This window comes from Marmota flaviventris, chromosome 7 (assembly GCF_047511675.1).
Source record: "Marmota flaviventris isolate mMarFla1 chromosome 7, mMarFla1.hap1, whole genome shotgun sequence".
Taxonomy (NCBI): domain Eukaryota; kingdom Metazoa; phylum Chordata; class Mammalia; order Rodentia; family Sciuridae; genus Marmota; species Marmota flaviventris.
This window is the reverse complement of record NC_092504.1, coordinates 37,733,185-37,759,070: the sequence shown is the minus strand read 5'-3', so window position 1 is coordinate 37,759,070 and position 25,886 is coordinate 37,733,185. Positions and strand designations below refer to the sequence as shown.

The 25,886-nt window shown below is 36.5% G+C and overlaps 1 protein-coding gene across 3 annotated transcripts in view; it reads left to right on the top strand.

Annotated features, from left to right (window-relative positions):
- Positions 1 to 347: 347 nt before the first annotated feature.
- The window catches only part of Gabra4 (gamma-aminobutyric acid type A receptor subunit alpha4), a 62,823-nt gene continuing 37,284 nt past the window's right edge, over positions 348 to 25,886 (top strand). Inside the window, exons 1-7 of one of the 3 annotated variants that reach the window (XM_027937170.1) lie at positions 348 to 376; positions 833 to 951; positions 14,583 to 14,650; positions 15,671 to 15,891; positions 16,039 to 16,121; positions 18,810 to 18,953; positions 22,350 to 22,502. In XM_027937170.1, the coding sequence (XP_027792971.1) occupies positions 348 to 376; positions 833 to 951; positions 14,583 to 14,650; positions 15,671 to 15,891; positions 16,039 to 16,121; positions 18,810 to 18,953; positions 22,350 to 22,502 (817 nt within the window). Of the gene's footprint in view, positions 445 to 832; positions 952 to 14,582; positions 14,651 to 15,670; positions 15,892 to 16,038; positions 16,122 to 18,809; positions 18,954 to 22,349; positions 22,503 to 25,886 lie in introns of all 3 variants that reach the window. The other 2 variants (XM_027937161.2, XM_027937179.1) reach the window with 2 other exon arrangements.

Genomic DNA, 25,886 nt, shown 5'->3' with positions numbered 1-25,886 from the left:
CAGGTTGGAACAAACTTGCCTGGCTTTGCGTCGCAGACGCGTCCAAGTTAACCCCTGTACCTTGATGTGCCGGCACGAAAGGGCGAGGAGCGGTATACATAGCTCTACATACACATTGAACGCTGAGCGAGGAAAGGAGGGGGCGAGGAAAGGCAGGTTCCGCCTCCCCTGGCCCGCGTGCACACACACGCCCACCGCGGCTCGGGCTGGCGGAGCGCGGGCGAGTGTGAGCGCGGGCGAGTGTGAGCGCGAGTGTGCGCACGCCGCAGGAGCCACTCTGCCCTCTCCTCGCACCCTGCTCAGGGCATCTTGAGAGCCTGGAAACGTGAACAGGCTTAAAGTATGGCATGTTGCAAAGATGGTTTCTGCCAAGAAGGTACCCGCGATCGCGCTGTGCTCCGGGTTCAGTTTCGCCCTCCTGCACTTCCTGTGCCTGGCTGCTTGGTGAGTTCTCTGGGGTCCTTGGGAGGCGCGGGGGAAAGGAGAGAAGTGGGTAGCTCTTGGCCCTCTCGGTCCGCCCACCCCTCTCTGAGCGAAATGGACCTTCTTTACTGTAATATCGTGGGCTGAAGCCAAGCTTTTCTGTGACCACGTAGACGCGGAGAGGACCAGGGGCTCCTGGTGCAAAAAGAGTGTGGGTACAAGGGTTCGGGCTGCCGGAGCCATGGGGTGCGCTTTTCTGACCATTTTGGTCTTCCTGCATCCCAACCCCCAACCCTGTCTCTAGCTTGGGGCCAGCGACTATTTCCCTAGAAGGCAAACCTGTTTCCACCTGTTCTCAGATGCATTCTTAAAATAATCCTTTCCACCCCCGTTTTTTTGGTTCTTGCAGTTTAAACGAATCCCCAGGACAGAACCAAAAGGAGGAGAAATTGTGCCCGGAAAATTTTACCCGCATCCTGGACAGTTTGCTCGATGGTTATGACAACAGGCTGCGTCCTGGATTTGGGGGTATGAACTATTTTAGATGCACTAGTGTGTTCTGTCTGTCCCTTCCTAATCTGTCTGTCTGTGGAAAAATCATTAAGTATGCCCTGTGTGCAAAAATGAAAAAATTCTCTTTCTGTCCCTCTTCCCCCTACCCCCCTCCGCCAATTTTCCCTCTTCCTCTTCTCTCTTGGTGAGACCTATGACAAGAAGACCGCCTCCACCAGTACTTTCCCATCTCCCTGCCCCCTCAGAAGCTTTGCCTCTCCTCCACACTAATTACCTACCGACCTGACAGCAGGGTAGGGATGGTTTGGGAGAAGGGAGAGGCAACAACAGATTTATTTGAGAGCTTAGCTGAGACTGCCCTGCTCCCTCTGAACTGAGTTTCCCTCAAACTGGTTACTTGGCCCAGAGCAGGTTGCACTGGAGGCAGCTGATCTGAAGTCCCTTGTCCTCCCACGTGTCCCTTTCTCTGCCAAAAGCTGGGCCTGAGTTCTACCTAGGGCATGAATCTGGGGCACGAAGCTGACTGCTTTGCTAGGGAACTCAATCCATTGCTTTTCTCTTCATTTTACTTTGTTTTGGAAGGTGGCATTTGCTTCCCTCCTAAGATGATGGAGTCAGTAGTGTTCAGCTTCATTTCTTCTTTCAACCATATACATATATAGCCTAACAGAGAATCAGCCATTAACAGTACTGTTGCTCTCGTATTCATATTTTCTTTGCATATATAATAAGAACCTATGTGGCAAGCTCTGTGCTGTAGCTTCAAACAGCTTCTCAGTCCAGTTCCATGAAGATAAGTGACTTGCTAGGATCCTACTCACCAGGTCGGCCCACCTCTTCTAATAGCAAAGTCCCTGTTCTTTCTACTGTTCTAATTACCCTTCAGCAAATGAAGTGAATAAGACATAAACGCTAGTTCGAAGGAGCTTACATTCTTTTAGCAGTAATAGTAGTACCAATAATAACATCCACTAATTTTGTATTCATTATATAAAATTTTCATGTAGACCATGCATTTTTACAGGTATTCCTTTATGCCTCACAACAGCCCCAAGAACAAGCCCTAACTTTATCCTTTTTTACAGATGAAGAAACTGAGGCTTGAAAAATTAAGTAACTGCTTCAAGCTCACAGTTAGTAAATGTCAGGGACGGGATATGAACCATGATTGATTGTGTATTTAAAAAATAAACCATGTAGATTGGGATGGTATTGTGTACAATGAGATGTGATCAATATCACATAATATTAGAAACACGGAGGAATCTAATGCTTTCAATTGAGGGTATATAAGAGAGAGATGGTGGGAGACTCGAGAAAGTAAAAGAGTGGGGAGCGGACAGCATTAGATATGAGGGAGGAGGAGTGTGGTCCCAGGTTAGAAAGAGTTGTTGGAGATAAAGTAGTTGGATGGTGTAGAGTTGATGATTCTTTGAACTCTATCTAGGCTCATTCTTCTCATTTAACAAATGAGGCAACGAGGACAAGAAAGGATTTAGACAAGGACACATAGCATATTAATGATAGGCTTGGATAAGGTCTTCTGAATTCCAAATGATTTTTTGTGTGTGTGTGTGTGTGTGTGTGTGTGTATTTTATTGAGAAAGTCATGGGAAGCCACTGAAGGCATTAATTCAGTATTTGTGTGTAGACAGTGATAAAGATGGATGAAAAGGATGGGAGTTTTTTTTTCTGGTTCTTTTCCCACTGCCACTCCAGGGATAGGTTGCCCACACTGCATTTGCCTTCATGCAAATCTGAAAAGAGGCTTCATTAGAGAAGTGAATCATTTGTCAAGGCATGATCTTTCATAAGTGACTGGGAAATTATCATTTTAGATCAAAAATAGTTTTGTGGAGAATGTTTCAGATGATGTGGTGCCATTTAAAACTATATTATATCAATAAGAGAGGATTTATCTGCCCAGAAAGGGCAAGTTTTAAACATGACATTTCAAGTAAAAAAATAAATTAATTAACAAAAGCATCAACTAGTATATAGTTTAAATATGCATCAGAGAACTGATGTACCTGAACATAAATGAAAGTGAAAAGCCATAACTGGAACTATATGGTTTTATTATTATAGGTTGAAAGTTAAAATAATATCTAATTGGTTATAAAGTAAGTTGCAGTTCAAAAGGGAGAAGGTATCCATTGTATATGTTTTTTTTTTCTTTTTTACCATGTACTCTCTCCTGTAACACTATATTGATAATAAGATGAGTGAAAACAATCTGTGTAAGCCAATCTTGGGTTTTGGTTAACTACAATACTGCTAAATTTCTCAAGGGCATTATTACTCATCTTACTTCTCATTGCCAAGTGATCTGCATTATTCACCTGGACATAATTTCAAAGCATTGTGGGAAGGGGCTGAATTCTCCCCACTTTAATGGTTAGCAGTTAATTAATGATTAAGAATTTACTACAAAGTGTACAATGTCAGGTGTTTTTTTTTCTTGTACTCTGCTCATAAATATTTGTGGTAGATGTGATTCATTTTTTTTTTTGAAATGGGTCATTTTCTAAATGCGTACTATTCCAAATGTGACAGATGAATAGTAATTATCACCTGCAGAAAATGTGTTATCTGTTTACATGAAATTGTAAATGTGCACCAACTGAAAATAATAAGAAAACTTGTTGTTAGCACAGACTCCTGGATGCTAGAAGTTTGATCCCTTCTATGACATTTTATACTTTGTGGAAAGTTTGACATTTTATAAATAAGATGAAAACAATTCAGATTTTGACTGGTACACTATAAATATGGATCGACTTCCTGGTTCCTTTAATCCTACTTCTGCTCTTTGTGGAACATTTACTTTTTATCTGTTTATACAACTTCGCTGTGTTCCATTTAAAATAAAGCTAAAAGCAAAGATTTGAATTGAAATTGGATGGTTTGTGATTGCTCAGTAGGCCAGGCAGGGGTTGAAATAGATTTGGAAACTAAATTACATATTTTTAACTCAGCAGCACAGCTTGCAGTGGGGAAATAAAAGGAGCTGAAATGGTTCTCTTCTTTTCATCCCTCCAGGATCTCTTCTCCCTTGTCTCCACATTCTCCCTTTGGGGAAGAAAAGGGGAAAAGGTGAGAAGAGAAGGAAGGAGGCATGTTGAGAGAAGCTGGAATGGGACTTCAGAAGGGACATAGCTCTTTCAACCTCTGATGAATCAGTTGCTATCATGCTGAAGTAGCTTGGACCTGCTTAGAAGTGATGCACAAGAGAACCCTTCCACAGAGAAGCTACAGGATCATTCCTCTTTGTTCTGGTCCACTTTCAAAACTGTTATCTGCCTTCTTAAAAATGCATAGCTAGGTTACTAACCACTGGCAGATAATTTGGGAATCTTGCCCTAACTGAATTATGCAAGGTTGCTCATAACATAGTAGGACTTGACTGCACGTTAGTGGTGTCCTTTACAGTTTTGAAAACATTTTTATATATAGTATTTACTAAGATTACCACATAAACAAAGAGAAGTAGGGAAAGCCTCATTATTCTCTCAGAGAAGAAGGTAGAACAAGATTCAGTGAATTGCCCAAGAACTCTACATGAGTAATAGATGAGGTCACAAAATCCAATCCAACCTTTAAGTCCTTAGGCAGCTGGTCTATTGCTAAGTCCACCTCTGAGGCTTTTTGCATAATCCTATATATCAATAATTGAATTGTCCCCAAAATGCCTTCTTGTTACTCAGTTACATAAATTCTTGAGATAAACAAAACTATATTTCCCCCAAAGGAGTGAAATGAAACTCAATTCTTCCTGGTACTGGGAATTGAGCCCAGGGACACTATACCACTGAACTGTATCCCTAGTCCTTTTTTTCTTTTCTTTTCTTTTTTTCCTTTGGACAGAGACTTGCTAAGTTGCCAAGACAGACCTTAAATTTGAACTCCTCCTGTCCCAACCTCTGGAATAGCTAGGATTTCAGGAGTATACTACTATGCCTGGTGAAATAAGAACTTTGATTCTAAACATTTTATAACGTTTAAAATGGAAAAAATGAATGCAGAAACTTTTATTCATTGAGGTTAATTGAAATATTGTCTCACAAAAAACAAGTTTTCCGAGAAATGCTTTCAAATGATTTATATCTCAATCTCAAAGTGTAGTTCCTGTGTACTAGCTTTATTAATTGAATGTCAACAGAGAACACATTTTTTAAAATACATGGATGTAAAATACATTTCAACTCCACACAATGATAGAAATGTAAAGCTTCATTCTCTTTTGATTTGTTACATTCATTTATTCATTCATTTATCTATTCATCTATTTATGTGCATTGAGAGATTACTCTGTGTTAGAATAATGCAAGGCTGTGAAGATATGGTTCTGATCCAGCATTGGACCTCATAGTTTTTATGGAGAGAAATAAAAATAGCAAAGAAGCAAATAACAAAATAATTAAATGAAAATGCTATGATAAAGGCTAATAGCATGTAAGAGAGAGAAAAAGAATTTGGATGGGGGAATCTATTTTAGATAGAAATGGTAGTCAAGGAGGTTTTTCAAATTAAGAAAGACCTACACATGGCAGGCATGGAAAGTGTAGGAGAAAAGTTATTTTCAGGCAGAAAAAATAAAAAGCCAGTGCAAAGTCCAAAGGTATATAGTACAGAATTGTCATTTAGACAGTGAAAGGTGTTTGTTCTGCCTGTAGTCAGAAAGCAAGAGCAAGACTTATAGAATGAGTTTGGGATGGTGAACAGAGTCTAGGTCATGCAAGACCTTTGGGGATCCTGTATAAAAACAGATTACTTCCTCAGTGAACCTGAAAATTGTTGGAATTCTTTTTGACATGCTATTACTTAGATAGTAATATGATCCATCTAGTTGCTACATGAAGAAAAAGAGGCAGGGCAATATGGAAACAAGAGAACCAATGAAGAAGGTTTTGTTGTTGTTGTTGTTTTTGGCAGGTTAGAGTTCTCTCCATTAAGTTGATGGTTACATGGAAAAACACTATAGATGTAGTAAAAATGGTTATAAGTGGATAAGTGGAATCAGCTGAGGCTTTTTTTTTTTTGGTAGGTTTAATTGGACGAAGAATTGCTGTTAGATTTGATGTGGGGGGTGATATACAAAAGGGAAACTTTTAAAAAGATTCCTTGTTTTCTATTTTGGGAAACTGGGTGAGGATGATATTTTTTAAAGTTAAGGAGGGTTACCCAACTTTCTGCTCTCATGAACTCACACTGTAGTGGAAGAAATGGAAAAGAAGCATCATAGATAAATGGTGTATAGTGTGCTAGATGTTGCTGAACTGCTATTGAGTGGACTATTAAAACAGGGGAAGAGGTTGCAGTTAAACTTGGGTAGTTAGGGAGAGTTCATCAGGAAGGTGCTATTGAACACTGATCATAGGTGAGTAAGAGCATAAGCCCCATTTGGGTGGGGTCTTGGGGAGAGATGGGATTCTAGGTGCAAACATGGTTGCCTGTGCTTCAGGGCTGAGGAAAAAGAAGGTGTCCATGTGATGAAGACATAAGGTTGTGCAAACCTTTGAATGCTGAGGACTTTGCTTTTCCTCAGAGTCCCACCAGACACGACTTGAGGGATTTTAGCAGGGGCAAGTTCTGCTAAAGGCTCACCTTGACTGCTGTGTTGAGAACAGTCAGTCAGAGGCAAAGACAGATATGCAGAGGTTTTTCACAATAAACCAGGCAAAAGATGATGAATATTTTGTCCAAGCTGGCAGCAGAGAAGTGTGTCATTTTCTAAGAAATGATTGGCTTCTGCCCATATTTTGAAGTTAGAGTCAAATGATGACAGCTAGAATGTGGGATATGACAGAAAGGAAGGTGTGAAGGCTGACTCCAAAGTTTTTGACTTAAACATCCAGTAAAAATGGAGTTGTTAAATTATAGCAGAAGCAGATTGGGGTATGATGAACCGTTTTATGTGCCTAAGTTTAAGATGCTACTAGAATCAAGTGGTCATGAGCCTGGAATTCAGAGATGATGGGCATATCAACATACATGTTATTTAAAATCATAAGACCAGAGAGGTCACTGGGAGATTACAGATGATAGAGAAGAGGCTCCAATATTGAGTTCTGATGCTAAGCAGAGAGAAGGGAAAAGGAATCTCTATCCCGGAAGATTGTGGCGGCATGGCTGGTGAGGTGTGATGGCAGGAAAACAGAGTGTGCATGAGTAGGAAAAAACCAGTATTTTAATTAAGTTAAACACTTCTGACAGATCAAGAAGGGAAAGATATGAGCCTAAAATTGACCACTAGATTTTGCAATGTGCATATATTCAATAATTTTGACAAGAGCAGTTTTTAGCAGCATGGTGAATGAAGAAGTCTGGGTACATTCAAGACAGAATGAGAGAAATTTTCTTCTGGGTGTTTGTTCAGGAAGTAGATAAATGGGATGGTAGTTGTAAAGAGAGAGAATCAAGAGAGCTTTTTAAAAGTGGGAGAAATATGATTACTTTTAAAATTGGCAGGGAAAATACTATATGTGGAGGGAACTGATGGTATGTATTGATGAGAGGAATTTTTGTGCACCTTAAGCACGAAAACTGGATATAATTGATGATGAAGTTGAATAGGGAGGGAAGAAGTTGAGGCAGTGTGTACAGATTTTCTTTTTCAGAACTTTAAATGTGAAAGGCAAGAGACACAGAGGGTTGCCTTTTTTAAGGTTAGAAATATCATAACTTGTTTGTGTACTACTGGGAATAATCTAGTTGAGGATAATTTAATGTTAGAGTGGAGGGAAGGGATATTTGAAAGAAAGATCCCCTTTAGAAGATAGACTGGACTTTCTTATTCTTTCAATTTACCAAAACCAAACAAAACATAACTAGTTATGTTATTCCTGTGTTAATGCAGGAATATTCAGAGGTAAAATGATTATGAGAGCTGTGAACAAACCACTCCACCTAGTTTGAATGGACTGATTGGGTGGTAACTCTACATTGATGGGGTGTGGCTGGTGAGGTGGATCACTGAGGGCATGCCCTGGAAGGGGCCATCTTCCCTGTGGCCCCTTCTCCTTTCTCCCCTTCTCATTTCAGTGATTCCTGGTAGCCATGAACTGAACAGCTTTTCTCTGCCATGTCCTTCCACCATAATTTTCTGCCTTATTTAGAGTAGTAGAGTTGACTGGCCGTGTATTGAATCTCCGAAGAAGCCAAAATAAACTTTCCTCCTCTAAATTGCTCTTGTCAGGTATTTTGGTCCTGGTGACAAAAGGGTGACTACCACAATAGTACTATTCTATGTTTACATTTTCTGTAAGGTAAGGATATGAAGGATGCATTTGGTGTTTCCTGAAACAGGCACTGCAAAATATAGATTGTGGGATATTAGTAAATTGGTGGATATTTAGGTAACACTTCATGGCTTATTAGATTTTTTTCAGGTAGAAAAAATACCACAGCTAGTACTTGTTTATCATTAAACATTGCTGCTTTATACCAGGCCTTTACAGATATATTTATTCTAATAAGCCTCAGGTGCATATAATTGATTTCAGGATTAAAATAATCCTTGGTTTATAAAACATTTTTATTGGCTCACACATAACCTTCTTTCCATTCCTCCATCTATACATCTACCCACCCATCCATGTACTAATTAAAATATGGTAAACATACCAACTAAACCATGAGCCAGCACAGAGTAGGACCTTGACAACTTTTATTCTGCTATGTGCTTTCTTCATGCTATCTTTCTCTCTTCCCCTCCCAAATTAACAACCACTCTGAATACTTTTTGAATTTATTTTCAATTTATAAAAAGTTATCTTTTTTGAAAGTATATTTTAAATGTTTAATTGCCTTGAATTGTCTGTATTTAAACTTTTGATGTTTTTTAGACTTAATTATGTATTGCTTAGCTTCATTCTTATTGTTGCGTGCTGTTATAGATCGTTCATTTTAACTGTTGTGTGATATTCCCATAGCATAGAAACCAGCTTATTTATCTTCTCTGCTTGGCAGTTGGCTTATTACTTGTTTCCAAGATTGTATTGCTGTGAATATTCTGGTCCAAATTTCCTGCTGTAAATGTACAAGAGTTTCTTTTGCATACATATCAAGGAATAGATTTTTCTAGGTCTTCGTGTAAGTGGGAGTTTCACTTGAAAAGATAATGCCAAACTGTTTTCCATGATGAGTTTGTAAAATGAAAGTCCCTTTTACAATGAACATGAGATTCAGAATCCAAATACCCTTTAATGTCAGGGAAGAGTGTGTATGTTTGGGTGTATGTGTTTCCTATGGAATATTTGACATGGTAATTTTATCCTGCAGGGATCTTATTTTTTCTGAATTTTGTCACGATCCTAATGTAGTTGAATATTTTTCTCATCTTTACTGGCCATGAGTGAGTATTCTTTTTGAGTGAATTGCTTGGCTTCATATTTTTGCACAATTTATTGTTGCTTTTCCTATTCATTTGATAGCTTTAATTATTTGAAGAATAGACCAGCATTGATAGAAGGATAATATTATAAAAGAAGCATTAATCTTTAATGTCTCCTAAGTAAAAGAAACTTCTAGAAATCTATAATTTTTCCTGCTTTCTCAGCAATATTAATGGATATCTGTTATTTTTGTTTAATATTCAGGAAAGCTTTATTCCTGTATTTTTGTAAATGACAGGGAAAATTAGTGATTTGGGTATATATTTCACTTAAGATTCTTTGTTGTTTTCTCTCTTAAGTTTTTGAAATCTCTAGAATTTTAGACACCACTAGTGGATTTCGGTGGACACATGATGTGGATGGCTAAAAATTCCAGGACTGTTTCCTTAGGTGCATAGCTGGGGAGCCAATGTAGAGAACAAGGATTGACTAGTTTTAAGATGAGCAGAACACCTTAGGGCTTTCTCATGATGTAACGGCAAATTGGAAATCATTTTTGGAGACAAAATTAAGCAGTGATATCCTCAACCAGCTCTGTGACTGCTAAAGTAACTAGTGAAAAATTATCTGATACTTTGTTAATTACCTTCACTCTTTCCCAGTAAGATAGAATCATTAATTAGGTGAAACTATTTTCCTGAATTGCTCTTGGTCTTGGCTCTTTCTTGGACTTGTTAAAGACCACCTTCCTTCCTTACAGACAATTTCTTATAATCCCTTAGAGAATTACAGTAATCCTCCTGCCCCCAGCCCCACCCCCCCCCAAAAAAAAAACCTCCAGAAAAACAAGAAAGAAGAAAAATAAAATTTCCCTATTATCAAAAAATAAGCAGGATTTTGTAATAAAAGATGTCTTTGATGTTACACGAATGCATTTAAAATTATGGGAAGAAGTCTTTCCAAGCTCAAAATTATCTGGTTTCTATGTAATTATGCTCTTAGTAAGGTTGATTTGAACATCCTAAACAGTGGTATTAGAGGAAGCGTCTCTAAGAATTATTCTTAATTGCATAGCGACCATTATTCATTGACAATTGATTTATCAGAAACCTATTACATTTAAGGCTTTTGATTGGTTCTGGGAGAGAATACAAATATAAATAAGACACAGTTTCTGCTTTAATCTGGAAATATTTTTAGCTTAACTGATACAGCAAATGAATCTCATTTTTTCCTTTTGAAGGGTTTTAAAATCACTACTTGAGATGATATTAGAAACATAATGAAACACATAGTTATTCAGCACCTAGTATGTGCAAAGCACTGTGCTAGTTTGGGTCTTCGTAAAGGATTGAGATTTCACCTTTGCTGTAGAAAGACAGACTCAAGCAGACTGAAATGAGAATAAAGTAAAGGCATAAAACGATACTGCAGGAATGTAGCTTAGAAGCTACTCATGAACACAACAGGAATTATAGATATTGCATATTATAGACTAGATATAAAATTCCACATTTACTTGAATAATTGTTTAATTATTATTTTATGACATGATATAATACTATAAAGCTAGAACGCATTTTGGAGGTTAATACAAGAGAGTTAGCATTCTGACTTTGGCATACAGTATTTAGCCTCTGTGAGCTCAGTTTCCGGATACAAAGAATTCTTATGATAATAGCACTGTAAAGCATATTGTGAGGATTTTTAAAATTAATATATGAGAAGAGATTCACATAATAGATCTCCAATGAATAATAATAGTTCTTTCTCTGCTTATTGTACTTTGGGGGGAAAAACCCTATTCCCTATCCTCTGTAAGCAGTTGCACATAGAGGTACTCCTTGATCTGTCCACTCTTTATCTCCACTGCCACCTCCCTGTCCAGGCCACCATCATCTATCAACTTGCCTAGAGTAGGAGCTGTTCTGCTCTTGCCTCCCTATAATTATTGACCATTCAACTGCCAACATGATTTTGTAAAAAATATAATTCAGACATGATCTCTCAGTGATTATGGGATACAAATGAAACTTCTTATAATAGCCTCTAAGAAAAGTGAGAGCTAAGCTGATATCAGAGGAAGAAACCCAGGGAGAGAACATGGGGAAGGGGGGAGATTAACCTCTGTATTCCTTTCCTAGGGCTACCATGACACAATACCACAGACTAAGTGGCTTAAACAATGGAAAATTTACTTTTTCACAGTTCTGGAGGCAGTAAGGTTGTTTTCTTCTAAACCGTCTTCCCTTGCTTTAGAAATGGCATCTGTTTCCTATGTCTTTACATGTCTTCCAGATACCAGCCATATTGGATTAGGGCCCAGCCTGGTGACTTAATTTTAATGTAATTATCTCTTTAAAGTCCTTATCTCTAAATATGGTCACATTTCAAGGAACTGGGAGTTAAGACTTCAACATGTGAATATGAGAGTAACATAATTTAGCTTGTAACAACCGTATCTTTCACTGACATTTCTGCAAGTTCTCTTCAAGTAATTTTAACAACTTTTATTATGACATACGTATGAGCTCAGGAGTAGCTGATCTGCTGCACCTGGGCTTTTATTCTCTCTTTGTAGCTTTAATTTCTTGTCATTCTTTTCCTTCCTTGCTTTGCTTCAGCCTCACTGGCCTCTTTTCTTGTCCTTGAATACACCAAGACCTCTCCCACCTCGGTTTGCTTCTTGTCTGTCTTCCCACCTGGATCCAGTTCTCTCAGCTCTTCCAATGGCTCATGCTTATCCTATAGGTCTTGGGTTAAAACTCACTGCTTTGAAGAAGCAGCACTGTAGGCAAATCTATAGTGGTCTTCCTGGGCTCTCTCTCACCAGCCTGTTATCCACTATCCCCTTAGAAATAATAGTATTTTGCTACTTGTTTCTTTACTATTTATACATGACTCCTCCCTGGTAGTGTGTTAAGTGTTTAGGGCTGGGAACTCATCAGTCTTGTTTACCATTAGAGTGTCAGGGCCTGACATAGCTAGGCCTGTTTTTTGAATCAGTGTCCAAATGAATTTCCTTTATTAATCATATGCTTTTTGGATCTCACTCAGGCTCAAAGATGCATGCAGTCATATAAAGCAAATACTGCATAATGTCACAAACAAACACTAAGTTTATAATTCTGAACACAAAATATTTTTCAAGAACCATTGAAAAAGTAGTATGTTACATAAGAATTTGGAGACACCCATTAGTATCGCGGAATGATTATAACCACAAGAATTTGCATATGCACACCTTACAACAAATTAATAATAAAAATATTGACCTAGTTTTCATTCTCCTAGACTTCCCTCACTCTTTTGGAAATATCTATAATATTAATGTGTTATAGGATACAGTAATATAAACATCATTCTAGAAAACAGAACAGTATCTGTAAACTAGAGTTAAACTGAACAACCTTACCTAGGAACTTAGAGATGCAGATTGTCAGGCGCCACCTTACACCTACTAAAACTGATCTTTGAAGTAGTTTTTGGTTTCTCAGAAATCTTGTCAAATAGTCCATTTTTCAGGACATAATCAATCTTAATTGTTTGAAACCTCTTGCCCTTTACTCTGCCTGCAATGACATGGTCTTTCTGCTGTTCAACACTTTTGCAGTTGTCTTTAAGGAATTAGAGAGATTTCTCCAACTTTTGAAACTGTTTAAGTGAAATTGCTATATCCTAGGGTTCAACGTACATTACTTGCTTCCTGAATTACCTATTTGGCTTTAATGAGCTTATTACTACCATTTTTATTGTTGTGTCCAATTTCTAATTCAAATACAAATTTAATTAACTTGTCTGCTATCCAAAGATGTAATTTTTAACAAGTAAAACTCATGAAAAATCAGCATGATCTACAATTTTTCTCTCACTATACTTACAAAGGCTTTTTTTCCTTAGGATACTTATTCAATAAAGAATTTTGTCAGTCTCCTTCAATCTCTTTTTTTGTGTATGTGGCCCATCTTCATCCTTTACAGTGAGAAACATTTTGATTCATTTTTATGAGGCTAACTTTAGACCTAGGGCATTAATGATACCAATTGTTCTTTGCCTTATTTTGGCATAGATCCAATTTCCCAACCTGTATCCAAGGGAAATATTCCATCTTGAGAGCAGATGTTATTATTTCCACTTATGGAGTATCTAGCTTCTGGCCATGCAATGTTAAAAATCATCATTTAAGAAAATGATGTTCAAGAGGGCAACGATTTCTATATATTAATAATAAAATGCTATATTATCCATAATAGTAACTATCATTATTGAACACATTATATTCTAGCAACTGGGAAAAGTAATTTATATATGCTATCTCAATTAAAACTTCTAATGGTCATTAAAATCCTTATCTATGAAGATATATTACCTATAGAGGTAAAATCTTTACCTGTGAAGAGGTCCAAGGTCATATAATTCAAAGGTGTTAGAGCCCAATTTGAACTCCAAAATTTCTGATTTTAAGCATTATGCTTCAAATCCGATTGTGGCCCTGTTCCCTCAGCTAAAATCTGTCAGTGATGTTGCCCTTTCTGCCCAGACACTGTTCATGAACCAGTTTTACTAAGGCATAGGAAAGAATTTGAGTAATAGCCATTATCAGGAGCAAGAAGAAACTAATATGGAAAGAGTATTTTCACGAGAGAGTCACTGTTAGCAGCGTCTCATTTGAGCACTTTCATTGGGTCTCTTTTAAGTCTTGCCTGATCCATGTGGTGCCAGCTATTGAGGAGTTAAGTAACTTGCTTAAGATCACATGGAGAATAGGAGGCAGTGCAGGGATACATGTGACTTATAGGAGAGCTAGTCTTTGATCCCAATCACCAGCGAATGGTGTGCTTATTGTTAAAGGTGACTTGAATCATTTTAAAAGTTATTTACAAGTATCCTAAACTCTCCAAAGATGCATTCTTTGCAGTCATTACAATTTTTCTCCTCTTCATTCTTGTGGCCATGTTTCCTCTTTCGTAGCTCACTTCTTTCTAGGGGCCAATCAGATGATGCACTATAAAAAAAAAATCACAAAGGCTAAAAGCATTTGTGTCTTTGCACTGCCTGTTGTAATAGTGCCCAGGGGTGATGTGTCTTTGAAGAAGCAAGGTCTTGGTAAGTAATTGGGGTTTCTTTTTTTCCCATTAAGTAAACACTGTTTGCTGATTTGGTTTACTTTAGTAGAGATTCATTATCTCACAGGAAATTTTAGATGCTTATAAAAATATATCATACCTGTATTTATTCAATTATCTAACCCCACTAGCCTGTTAAATTGGTAATTACTTTTTTCACACATATTTACTTTATACCTACTAGGTCCTGTTACGGAAGTGAAAACTGACATATATGTCACCAGCTTTGGACCTGTATCTGATGTTGAAATGGTAGGTATTTGGGAAGCAGTATACCTTTTGGGGTTTGGAGAAACATGCCAGAAAAGAGACAATTAAAATTTATTTTATTGTCAGTCACGCAAAGCTAGAAATTCAAAGAATAACCAAATTAAACTTAAAAGTTTACAAAGAGTAAGACACTGAATTTGCATTTCAGCTCCAACTTTTGAGTGTTGATTGATTTAAAGTTATTCTCAACAAGAGAACTTTCCTATTACTAGTTGCAAAGTACAACTTTGTATATAGTTTTTTTTTTTCCTCTTTAGAAAACTATTGAGGAAGAGAAAATTAGAGGTTATAATTAGTTTGGGTGTGAGCTAATTGCATACACTGTATTGTAGTCCTGATTGCACTTGGTATTTTTTGTGCAGTTCCTTGCTGCCCACTCTTCCCTTCGCTTTCTCCCTTGCTGTCATGCCTAAAGAGGCTAGAATGTGAGTATTGGTCAGGAGGAATTTGTTCATTCAACTGTGCTATTTTATATTAAATATATTTACTTAACAGGACAGAGAACCTCCTTCATTTTTTTCCTGACCCAGTGCTCATAATGATTTGAAATGGTTGGGTTATTTGACAAATTGTGATAAACTTTATGAAAGCACAATTTATCTATTTTGCTTTGTCTTAAGAATGCCTACCATCTTATGATTAATCATATAATGATATTTGTTATCCATTAACTGATTTTTGCTATCTGGTCTAAAGTGAAGCCCAAGTCTAATTACCTGGAGCTGGCATATTTATTAAAAGATGGTCATTATTATGAAATGATTAATATGTGTGGTAACTTATTTTCTATGAGCATAGAAGATGAAGGGAGCCAGATGGACATCAGATACTGTAATTACTGAGAATCTTTTTACTCTTGATTTAAGATAATTTCTACTTCTATTAATTTCATTTGGGAAAGTCTTTTCTATGAGTGGGAAGAGGCTAGAACTTAATGCATTTTTCTGTATGTACATGTGTAGTGCTCTGTGATCTGAAGATGTCACAAACTCATTTCCCCAGGAATACACAATGGATGTGTTCTTCAGGCAGACGTGGATTGACAAAAGGCTAAAGTATGATGGCCCCATTGAAATTCTGAGGTTGAACAATATGATGGTAACAAAAGTATGGACCCCTGATACTTTCTTCAGGAATGGAAAGAAATCTGTCTCACATAATATGACAGCTCCAAATAAGCTTTTTAGAATTATGAGAAATGGCACTATTTTATATACAATGAGGTAATCAATTTTTTCTTTTTCCTTCCTTTTAGCCTTTCTTCCCTCCTCACTTTTCTCCCTTTTTTCCCTCTTTCTTTCAGTTTAGAGATATATAGAATTAATTTTAATAAAGGATTGATTTTATTTAATTGCATTTTTCCATCATAGACTCACCATAAGTGCGGAGTGCCCCATGAGATTGGTGGATTTTCCCATGGATGGTCATGCTTGCCCTCTAAAATTCGGGAGTTGTAAGTTACAAATGAAAGTATTTGAATTTCTGATTATCTCACACAAGTTTGATATGTGTTTGTGTGTGTGTGCTTATGTATGCCTGTGATTTTCTCATAATATAGCATTTAAATCATTATCCATGAAAAAAAATTGTGCAAGTTTTGATTATTAGGAGTCTGTTCGCTGGTATTTTGTGTAAAGAATTAAAACTTCTCTTTTCTTTCCCCAAGTCAAAAACCTACTTGTACAGATAACTTGAATAGATTAATTGATTGAGTCATAATTAATAGGTTGGTGGTCAGTGTTAGGGACCTCTGAACTTTACGTTTATGGTGTTTTAACATAGAAAGTACAAATGATTTTCTTTATAATTTAATAGTTGCTGTTGTTGGCAGAGATGTTTAGTTGTTTATAGCACACTTAGTAAAAGCCCAAAGAAGACTCATGACTTCCTGGCATGACATCAGTTATAACAAAAGCAGCCCTATCAATGGCTGAAGCAGGATACAAGAACAGTAGGAGATGCAAGGGCAGGGCTGGCATGGAGTTGGTGGGGTGGGTGGGGTGGTCAGTCCAGAGATTATAGTGCCTTGTAGACCACATTAAGGAGTTTGAATTCTATTTGAAAACTTGGAGCCAGGAATTTTGAAAGATTTATAAAGGGGTAAATCTTTGATGGACATTTCATATTTTCTTACTTTAGTTCTCCTACCAAGAATGGGTTGTAGAGATGCTGGAATGGAAGCAAGAGAGTTGGAGTATGTGGTTTTAATACAAGCAAAAATGATGATGGATTAGGCTAGGATGGTATTAGAGAAGTGATTATGAAATAGATGTGTCTGGGAAATTTTGTAGAGATGAAGGCAAAAGGATGAGATGAATGGGATAGGAAGGAATATAAGATTCCTTTCTTTGAGCTCCCTTCTCTGAGATGGTAACAAAATGTGATTGCTCTTCTAAGGTCTGCCTCAAACATTTGATTCAATCAGAATCTACCAAAAATAGATGCTGGCTTTTACTATTGCTTCAGACTCTTAGTTGCACTGATTGTGAAACTTGCCTGCTGTTATCATTGCTCATTGCTTAACTTAATGAGAATCGGCAGTCACCATTCTTTTTATAACCCTAGTAATCACAATATTCAGTGGGCTAACTTGAAGCTAAAGAAAGTCATTTGCTCCCTAACCAATGATTTAATGAGAGAAGATAAAAACAGAAAAATACACATAAAGGGTGATCTCACTATAGTTGGAATTAAGATCCCTTTGTACTATAATAATTTAAATTTTATACAAGCTATTTTTTATTTAGAAGAAGTATTTTCCATCTTCCACCCCGTCTAGTTCTCGTATAAAGCACTTTTCCGAGTGACCCGAACGTAGTTGGTGATCAATCACGCTTTATATAAAACTAAAGAAATCATACACTAGTGGTTGATGTTTGGGGGCAGGGAATTAAAAAAAAAAAAAAGAGGCACATCATAATTAGCAAGTTAAGGCCTTACATTTTATGGAAAGAGAAAAAGAGCACTTAACTATGTTTATAATTCAGAGGAAAGAGAGAAACCAGGAAGGAAAAGGCTCTTCTAGCAAGATAGGATAGCTAAGAGAATACCTGATTTAAAACATCATCTGTAGAACATCATGTACAGGGCTTTAAATATCTGACAAAGAATGAGTATTTAGCAGGATAAATGCTGACATATTACTGGATCATGCTAAATGATACCACAGCCTCGGAGTATGTTTTGCAACATGACTTTTAAGGAGAATCTGTCTAGGTATGGACTCCTTTTGTAGAATTACACAATTCCCCAAGACCTCCTGTGTTCTAGCCATTTTAGGAAGGTTTGGGGTGGTGGTGGTGGGGAATGGCACATGATTCATTTTGGTTCTTTTGAACTTATTTGTGTGTGAGCCAAGCTATCTGTTCTGGGTAGACTGGTAAGCAAGCAGCTGGTCTCCATTTGCACTGAGCACCGAATAATAGAAAATGGGCTTAAATTGCTGCTGGGAAGAATTTGTTGAAGATAGAAGGGGAAATGTCCTGATTATAAGAGTTTAAAGGTAGTGGAACTGGTTGTGTAATTATATTCCCCGGAGAGCTTTACAAACAGCATAGCCAATTGTCACTGTAGAAAGGTTCCCAGTTCCCAAAGACCATGATATTACCCAGAGGAAGAGTCTAGAAGAGATGACCCCTGGAGAGCTCCTGACCAGTAGGATTTGTTTTTGTTTTGTTCTTGTGTTATTAGAGGCAGCTTCTGATACATTTGAAAATGGCAGAGGTGCATTAGAATGGAAGAAGTCAGTGTTGGTCAAGCACTGGAAGAGAAAAGTGCAAGAAGCAGGGGTTTGGCAGTACCCTATTGGGAGTTTAATAATCTGCTCTTTAGCTGCTTATCTTATTAGCTTGGGAACACATCCAAATGTTTTAATGCATACGGCCTTGTAGAAGCCTCAGTTTTTGTCTCTTCCTCCTCTAGTTGTTTGGCACAAAAACAGTGAATCCTGCTGATTTGTAATGCTGTTTTGTTTAATATCTATAGATTTCTTAATTGCAACATGTTTGAGTAAAATGAGTTGAGAGAACATTGTTTTCATTTACCCCATCTTTCTTGAACACATGTCATGTTTTTAAGTGTTGACCACCAATGCCCATAAAAGAGAACCCTGACAGTAACCACATTCTCTGCTCTCATTCAGATGCATATCCGAAGAGTGAGATGATTTACACATGGACAAAAGGTCCAGAGAAATCAGTGGAAGTGCCAAAGGAGTCTTCCAGCTTAGTTCAGTATGATCTGATTGGGCAAACTGTATCAAGTGAGACTATCAAATCCATTACAGGTGAGAAGTTTAATGGTTAAAGCCAATATGCTATGTAACATCAGCAGTAGAGTTTTGTCCTGGCTTCATTGAAATATCTAGTGTTTTCACGAAAACAACAAAAATTTTCCAGAAATAGAGTTGATGCATAAACCATAGCTCAGAATTTCTTTATTTATATTTATCATCTTATTTCAGTTTAAAATAAATTCTGAGTTGGTGAAATGTGAGAAGTGAGTTGGTTTTCTTATTCAGAAACAGAAGTCAGTAATCAAGTATATTAAAACTATTTTCAACAAAATCATGAGGCAATAAGTCTGATCTTCTGGTTTTGGTGCTTTCCAAAAATCTCTCTTTTTTTTTAATGTTGCTCAAGTTTATTATGTCACCTTCCCCCTTTTTCCCCAAAGGAAAAGCAAAATCTAAATCTTAATTTCAAAACATTAAAAAAAACTAAAATTGTCCTACAAGTGGATAGATGTCTGTTATTGATGATTCTTTGTCTTTGGAAAATGAATGGAAAGATTGCAGGATTTAGTTCTTATCATATTTAATGGGGAAGATCTAATTATTGCTTCTTCTAGAACTCTTTCTTGTATACACATATAAAGGGGAAAATGTTTTATCATTTTTATCTAGTACATTTTTGTACTGCTATAATAAAATGTCATGAACTTGGCAGTTATAAAGAGCAAAAATTTGTTTCTCACAATTCTGGAGGGTGAGAAGTGTGTGATTAAAGTGCCATCAGATTCACTGTCAGGTGAGAGCTTGTTTCCTGGTTCATAGAATAGAAGAGAGCAGGGGCTCACACCAGGAACTTCTTTTATAAGGGTAATAACCCCATGCATGAGGCCCTACCCTCATGATCCCAAAGCACTACACTGTTAATATCTCCTTATTGATGATTAATTAGGTTTTATCATAAGAATTTTGGGGATACACAAATATTCAGCCCATAGCAATAGTTAAAATTCATTCAGCAGATACCATCTTATAGGCTTCATCATGAATTCTTTCCATGTATTGACTCACTTAGTTCTCATAGCCACCCCATGAAATGAATACTATCACCAACTTCATTTTACTGATGAGGAATATGTAAATACAATGTATTTAAGTAACTTGCTTGAGTCATACAGCTATTAAATGGCAAAACCAAAATTCAAACACAGGCATTCTGAGTTCCAAAAACCTTCTCAAAATGTTCTGAATGCCAGATCAGGATGTTAAAATTGCATTAGTAGGGGCAGGAGTTGTGACTCAGTGGTAGAACGCTTGCTCGGCATGTGTGAGGCCCTGGGTTCGATCCTCAGCACTGCATATAAATAAATAAATAAATAAAATAAAAGATCTGCTGACAAGTGAAAAATATTTTTAAAAATTTTGAATTAGTAGAAAATGAGCGGTTATTGTTAGATCTGGGACAAAATTGTGAAATGATAATGTATGTTTTGTTTTAAGAAAAAAAGATAATAAATCAGTCATGTGAAGGCATGATGACTCTAGAATAGTTAAAAATCATACAGGCAGGGAATGTAATGGTTGTTGCCAGGGCTTAGAGGGGAAAGACTTTATCTTCCCAACCCTTGTCATGACTATCATTTCAGGGGATACCCTCTTCACATCAATTATGAAACTATACTTTAGCCTTCTATCATGGCACTTTTCCCCTTGTCTGTCCAGGAGAAAAACTCTTTTGAAAGATATTCATGTTCTAATCTGAATGTCAAAGGGGCAAACTTTCAATTGTACAAGATAATAAATCCTAGAGATTGCCTGTACAGCATAGTACCTATGATCAATAATACTGTAGTGAATGCTTAAGAATTTGCAAAGAGAATAGATAAAAGAGTTCTTTTCACACACACACACACAATATTGAATGAGATGATGGGAAGAAACTTTTGGAGATGGTGGATAGCTTTATGAAAGATTGTGGTGATGGTTTTATGAATGTATACTTATCTCCAAACTAATCAATCACATACATTAAATATATAGAGAACACTAATGACACTATTTATTCATGACTTCTCTTGTGCCAGGTCCTGTGCTAAGTGCTCTGCCTACATTAGTCAAGGGGCTTGCGAAGAAGGCCCCTACTCTATTAAACAAGTGTCACTGGAATAGCTACACCGTCCCTTTATCCATTGTCTATGGTTGCTGTAAAACTGCAATGCACAGTTGAGTAATTGAGACTGAAACAGTACAGCCACAAACCTTAAAATTCTACTAGATATGTTTGGGAAGAACTGAACACAGCATCTAGGTCTCAGAGATAAGATGGGCTTGTGGGTAGTAGAATCTTGGGAGAGCCCGGTGGTCATGCACAGATCATCCCCCAACTGTCACAAGACATCATAGAGAATGCCAATGTTCTGAAATTACTAGGAAAATAAAGGAGGTTTCAGCAGAATAATTCAAACTAGGGTAAACGTGTGTGTGTGTGTGTGTGTGTGTGTGTGTGTTGGGGAAAAAAATATATATATATAGAGAGAGAGTTTTGCATGCCAATCATACCTCAATAAGGTGGTTTAAAAACTATGCAGTCAGGGCACTTTCCACTTATCCTTATAGGAAACAATTTTTTTTTTGAAATATCTTCATGTTCTAATCTGCAAGGAGGGGTGTTTAAAACACATCTGGAGATGTGAGATTTCTGAAACTTGGGCTTCACAGTCTGTGAATAAGGCTACTGATTCCTAAATAACTTTCTTAATATGTCCTTTCAGGCATGATGGTAAAAATATTCCTCAACAGCTACCAGAAATGTTAGGGTATGTTTCACTTACTAGTTTTTTAGGTTATGCCTCTATGCTATACATGTCTGTTTACATTTTTGTTTATATTTATAACATTTAGATATACAGGTCTTTCCTAAAATTAAGGCAGCCTTTCCCTTAGCTTGTATGTGTATATGTGTACTATACATATAAATGGAATACGTATATATATTTATATATTTTATATATGAATGAAATCTATATATTTCATTTCTGTCCAAAATTAAACTGTATATTTTCGTGTGTGTATGTGTGTTTCCATTTTTTCCCTAGTGATTTTTGTAAAAGTTAGTTCTAAATTCTGCTCTCAAAAAATAGTGAAAATGAAAGCTAATTGCTTTAGCAGTAATAGGTCTTCAAAATAGAAAGCATTGCAAAAACTTTTAAAAATTATATCCCAATTTAGTAAATTACTTAGTCGCTACACAAAATAAAGTATTTTTCTGAATAATGGTCTTCTATATCATCCACCCTCCTGCCATGAGGAAACTTTGTACTTCTTGTTTGTATTATGCACAAAAGATAATTTCTTTGCTCAGAGTACTGTGTGTTAGTCTGGAATACAATCATGAAGACATTCAATAATTAACTGCAGAACCAATAATGCATTTTTTTTATATTTTCTTGGCAGGTGAATACATTGTCATGACAGTTTATTTCCACCTAAGACGGAAGATGGGATATTTTATGATTCAGACTTACATTCCATGCATTATGACAGTGATTCTTTCTCAAGTTTCTTTCTGGATAAATAAGGAATCAGTTCCAGCGAGGACTGTATTTGGTAAGTGCAATTCATTTCTTGGATGTTTTTGTCCACATTACATAATGATCACGATTCATAAGAAATATGAATAATAGTCTAAGAAAATGATAAACACGAATATATCAAACTTTACTGAATACAGAATCACATAAGCTTTTATTTTTATCTAGCCAATACAAAATAATAATGCTTGAGGAGATATGAGTAGTCTCTCACTTCCTCTGGGGCCACAATGGATTCCCCTTGTTGAGAATCAGTCAAATGAAGACCAATTGTGCACTGCATATAATTTCACTTTTGGTGATATTCTTGGGCTCCTAGCATAATGCTGTGTAATTGAATTAAAATTATATCTAGGTGTTAAAATGAAATGCACTAAGAGCTTAAAATAAAACAAATAAAAGTCATGGCTGAATGAATATGAAAGCCTTAGAATAACTTGTCTTTTAATGAAGAAGAACAAAATGCAATTGGTTTACACTCATTGAATTGGAAGGTATTATGTGCTTAGTTTATAAGCTCATTATTATACTCTATCTACATAACATTTTTTTCTGAACCAACATTTTTTTCTTTTTCTTTTAATTGTGGTTTCCTACATATATTGTTCTTAACAATATGAAGTTCAGACCATGTGAGCGTAAACGATTTTGTACTTGTTAATACATCTTTTACAGATCAGTCATGCTTTTACATCATAAAATGATTTATAATTATATCTGTTTAATTTATATCTTTGTGTATTCTTTCTGTATTTATTGCGAGTAGCAAAAGCATTCAGTGATGAGATAAGAAGGAAAACGATCAGAATGTCTCTGGAGTGAATATAGTCCACACAAAAGATGAAGGTTTCCCTTTGCTTTTCTGTTTAGAAGCATCAAAGCCATGTGCAATATTCCTTCGCATCCAATAGCTGAAGAGATGTTGATAAGAGAGAACTGGGGGAAAGAATTGGAGCCTTTTATCCTACCTCTGCTGATAATGGTGTTTTAATGTCCTCAATGGACCTGAAATACTCCAACCGAGGTGTTTCCTCCATAGACAACCTCCTTCCTTTAATCTTAGGCTCACCTAAGAGGGTATTTGAGAAACTCAAACTAATGTGGAAGCAGGGTGTGATCTCAGCAATACAGTGAGCAGGTATAATGGCACTATCTACTTCATAGAGTTATGGGTGTTCAATTAACAAATAATTGCACATTCTAAGTGTGAAATAAATTTTAGCTACTAAATATAGGTATGAAAATGAAAGAGATAAAACAACATATCTAAGCATTGAATGCTAAGAGGTCAGGGTTTAAAGCATGAATCTGCCACTTACTTTTTCCATCCAGAAAATTGTGTTAATACATCTCTCCCTCATAGACTAGAAGGAATTTAAAGAGTTATGAATAGTACTCAGTGCAGGACATGTGGAACACTTGCTGTATGTTACTTACTCTTTCCTATACCTCTGTTGCATAGGGGAGATTAAATTTTTTTCCAGAATTGGTTGTACTGGTGTTTTAAAGAAAACATTTATATTTCTAGTGTGTACTACCAGGCATCCTGAAATTCTTGGGTCTTCATACAGTGTGTTCAGAGGCAACCTGACTGTGCAGGAACTGTCTACAAAGGCTGAGCATGAGATCCAAGTCCCTTAACTAATCCTACTACAAAAAAATTAATAATTCAGGAGCTATAGTTATTAAAAAATTTTTAAAATTTGTTTCTATTAGGCTTTACAAATAAGGAAAGCAGTTGTATGCATATTATCATACTATTTTCTGTGGCCTTAAAGAACTAGAAAGAACTAGAGCAAAAATTACCATTTATGATGAAGAGATAATAGTGTCACAAGTGTAGACTTTGGTTCTACCCACAGGGTCTACTACTTACCAGCTATGAACTTTCGGTGAGCTACTTTTATATAACTCATGTTTCCTCATATGTTAAAAATGGACAAATGGCTGTACTTATCTCATAAGGATGCTGTGAGGATTAAATGAGTAAGTTTGAATAAGGCAGTTGAAATAATACCTCTCACACAATTTATACAGTTTTAGTTGTTTATTAGAATGACAGTCTACATTGCACCTCTGTCTTATGCAAGAATCACTGTTTGATTGGTTGATAAACTTTGCTTTCTTTATTGACTATAAACTGGCAGCTATTTTTCTGTCTCCATTGTCCCCAAATATTAGAAATCCCCAGTGATGGAGGGAGGAATAGCATTGTTTACAGTAATACTCACTCAATGCTTTCTATTTGAATACAATATTGCAAGGAAATGATGTATTATGTTATGAAGGGATTAATATTACTACTATCAGTAGGAAAGGACTTGCCATATACTGTTGGGATCATCTATTTTAACCTTCACAATAATTCTGCAAGATGGGCACGACTAATTTTTATAGATAAGGAAAATATCTGTAACATATTAGGGAGCTTATATCAAGTTTCATAATTGTACATGGTGGACACAAGACATTATCTAACTTTAAGAACTCAGACACTCTCTATTCACAGTGATTAGGACTTTTCTTTTGAAATTTGTCCCTGTGTCCTGTGCCAAGATACTGCTTTTGACTGATCAAGAAAATTATGCCAATAATTATATCTTCAAAGACCTAAGATGCATTCGGATGGTAATTATTAGACTATTCAATGAGGATTTAGAATGGTATTTTCTTAGGGAAGTAAAGCTGTAAGTATTTGGGGGTATTACCAATCTATTTCATATGAGATTTAGGTGAACATTCATTCTGGGCTAGTTTTTTTTTTTTTTTTTTTTTCTTTTCTAAGTCTCATTTCCCTCTTCACTCATAAGGAGAGAATTTGCTGAGTCAGAGTCAGCATTTGAGACCATGCAAAACCAAATCTCAGAAGATCAGCATAATTCTGAGAAGCAGAACATGCTAAATTCTTCACAAAGGACTTCTATCTCCAAACTTGTATGACTCTTAAGTTTTCTAATTATTCCAGTATGGTAAAACATTAAACACAAGTAAATGCCAGCTGGCATATCTAAGTTATTGCTATTTCATTTTCTAGGAATGGCCAGCCAAAATTTCACTCTAGTGTACAGTCTTAGTCTCCTCTTACATATCCTTTCCCAGCTCCTGGGCCAGCCAATATGGTGCATATTCAGCATTCTAAATGCAAGGACTGGCATCGGTGCTTGAATGTGTCAAAAAAAGTTATGGCTTTTAAAAGTCAGGACGGCATTTACGACAAATTCTTGTACTTCTTTCTAGATGGAGAGGAATGGTGAATTTTTAACTGAAGGGCTGGTTTCTGTTTGCTGTTCTATTGGTGTCTAGTCAGTCAAATGCTGTATCTAAAGCCAGGGATAATAAATCATGCAAGTGTTTTCTTTAAATTTGAACACCTGGTAGAAAGAACTTTTTAATGCCTAAA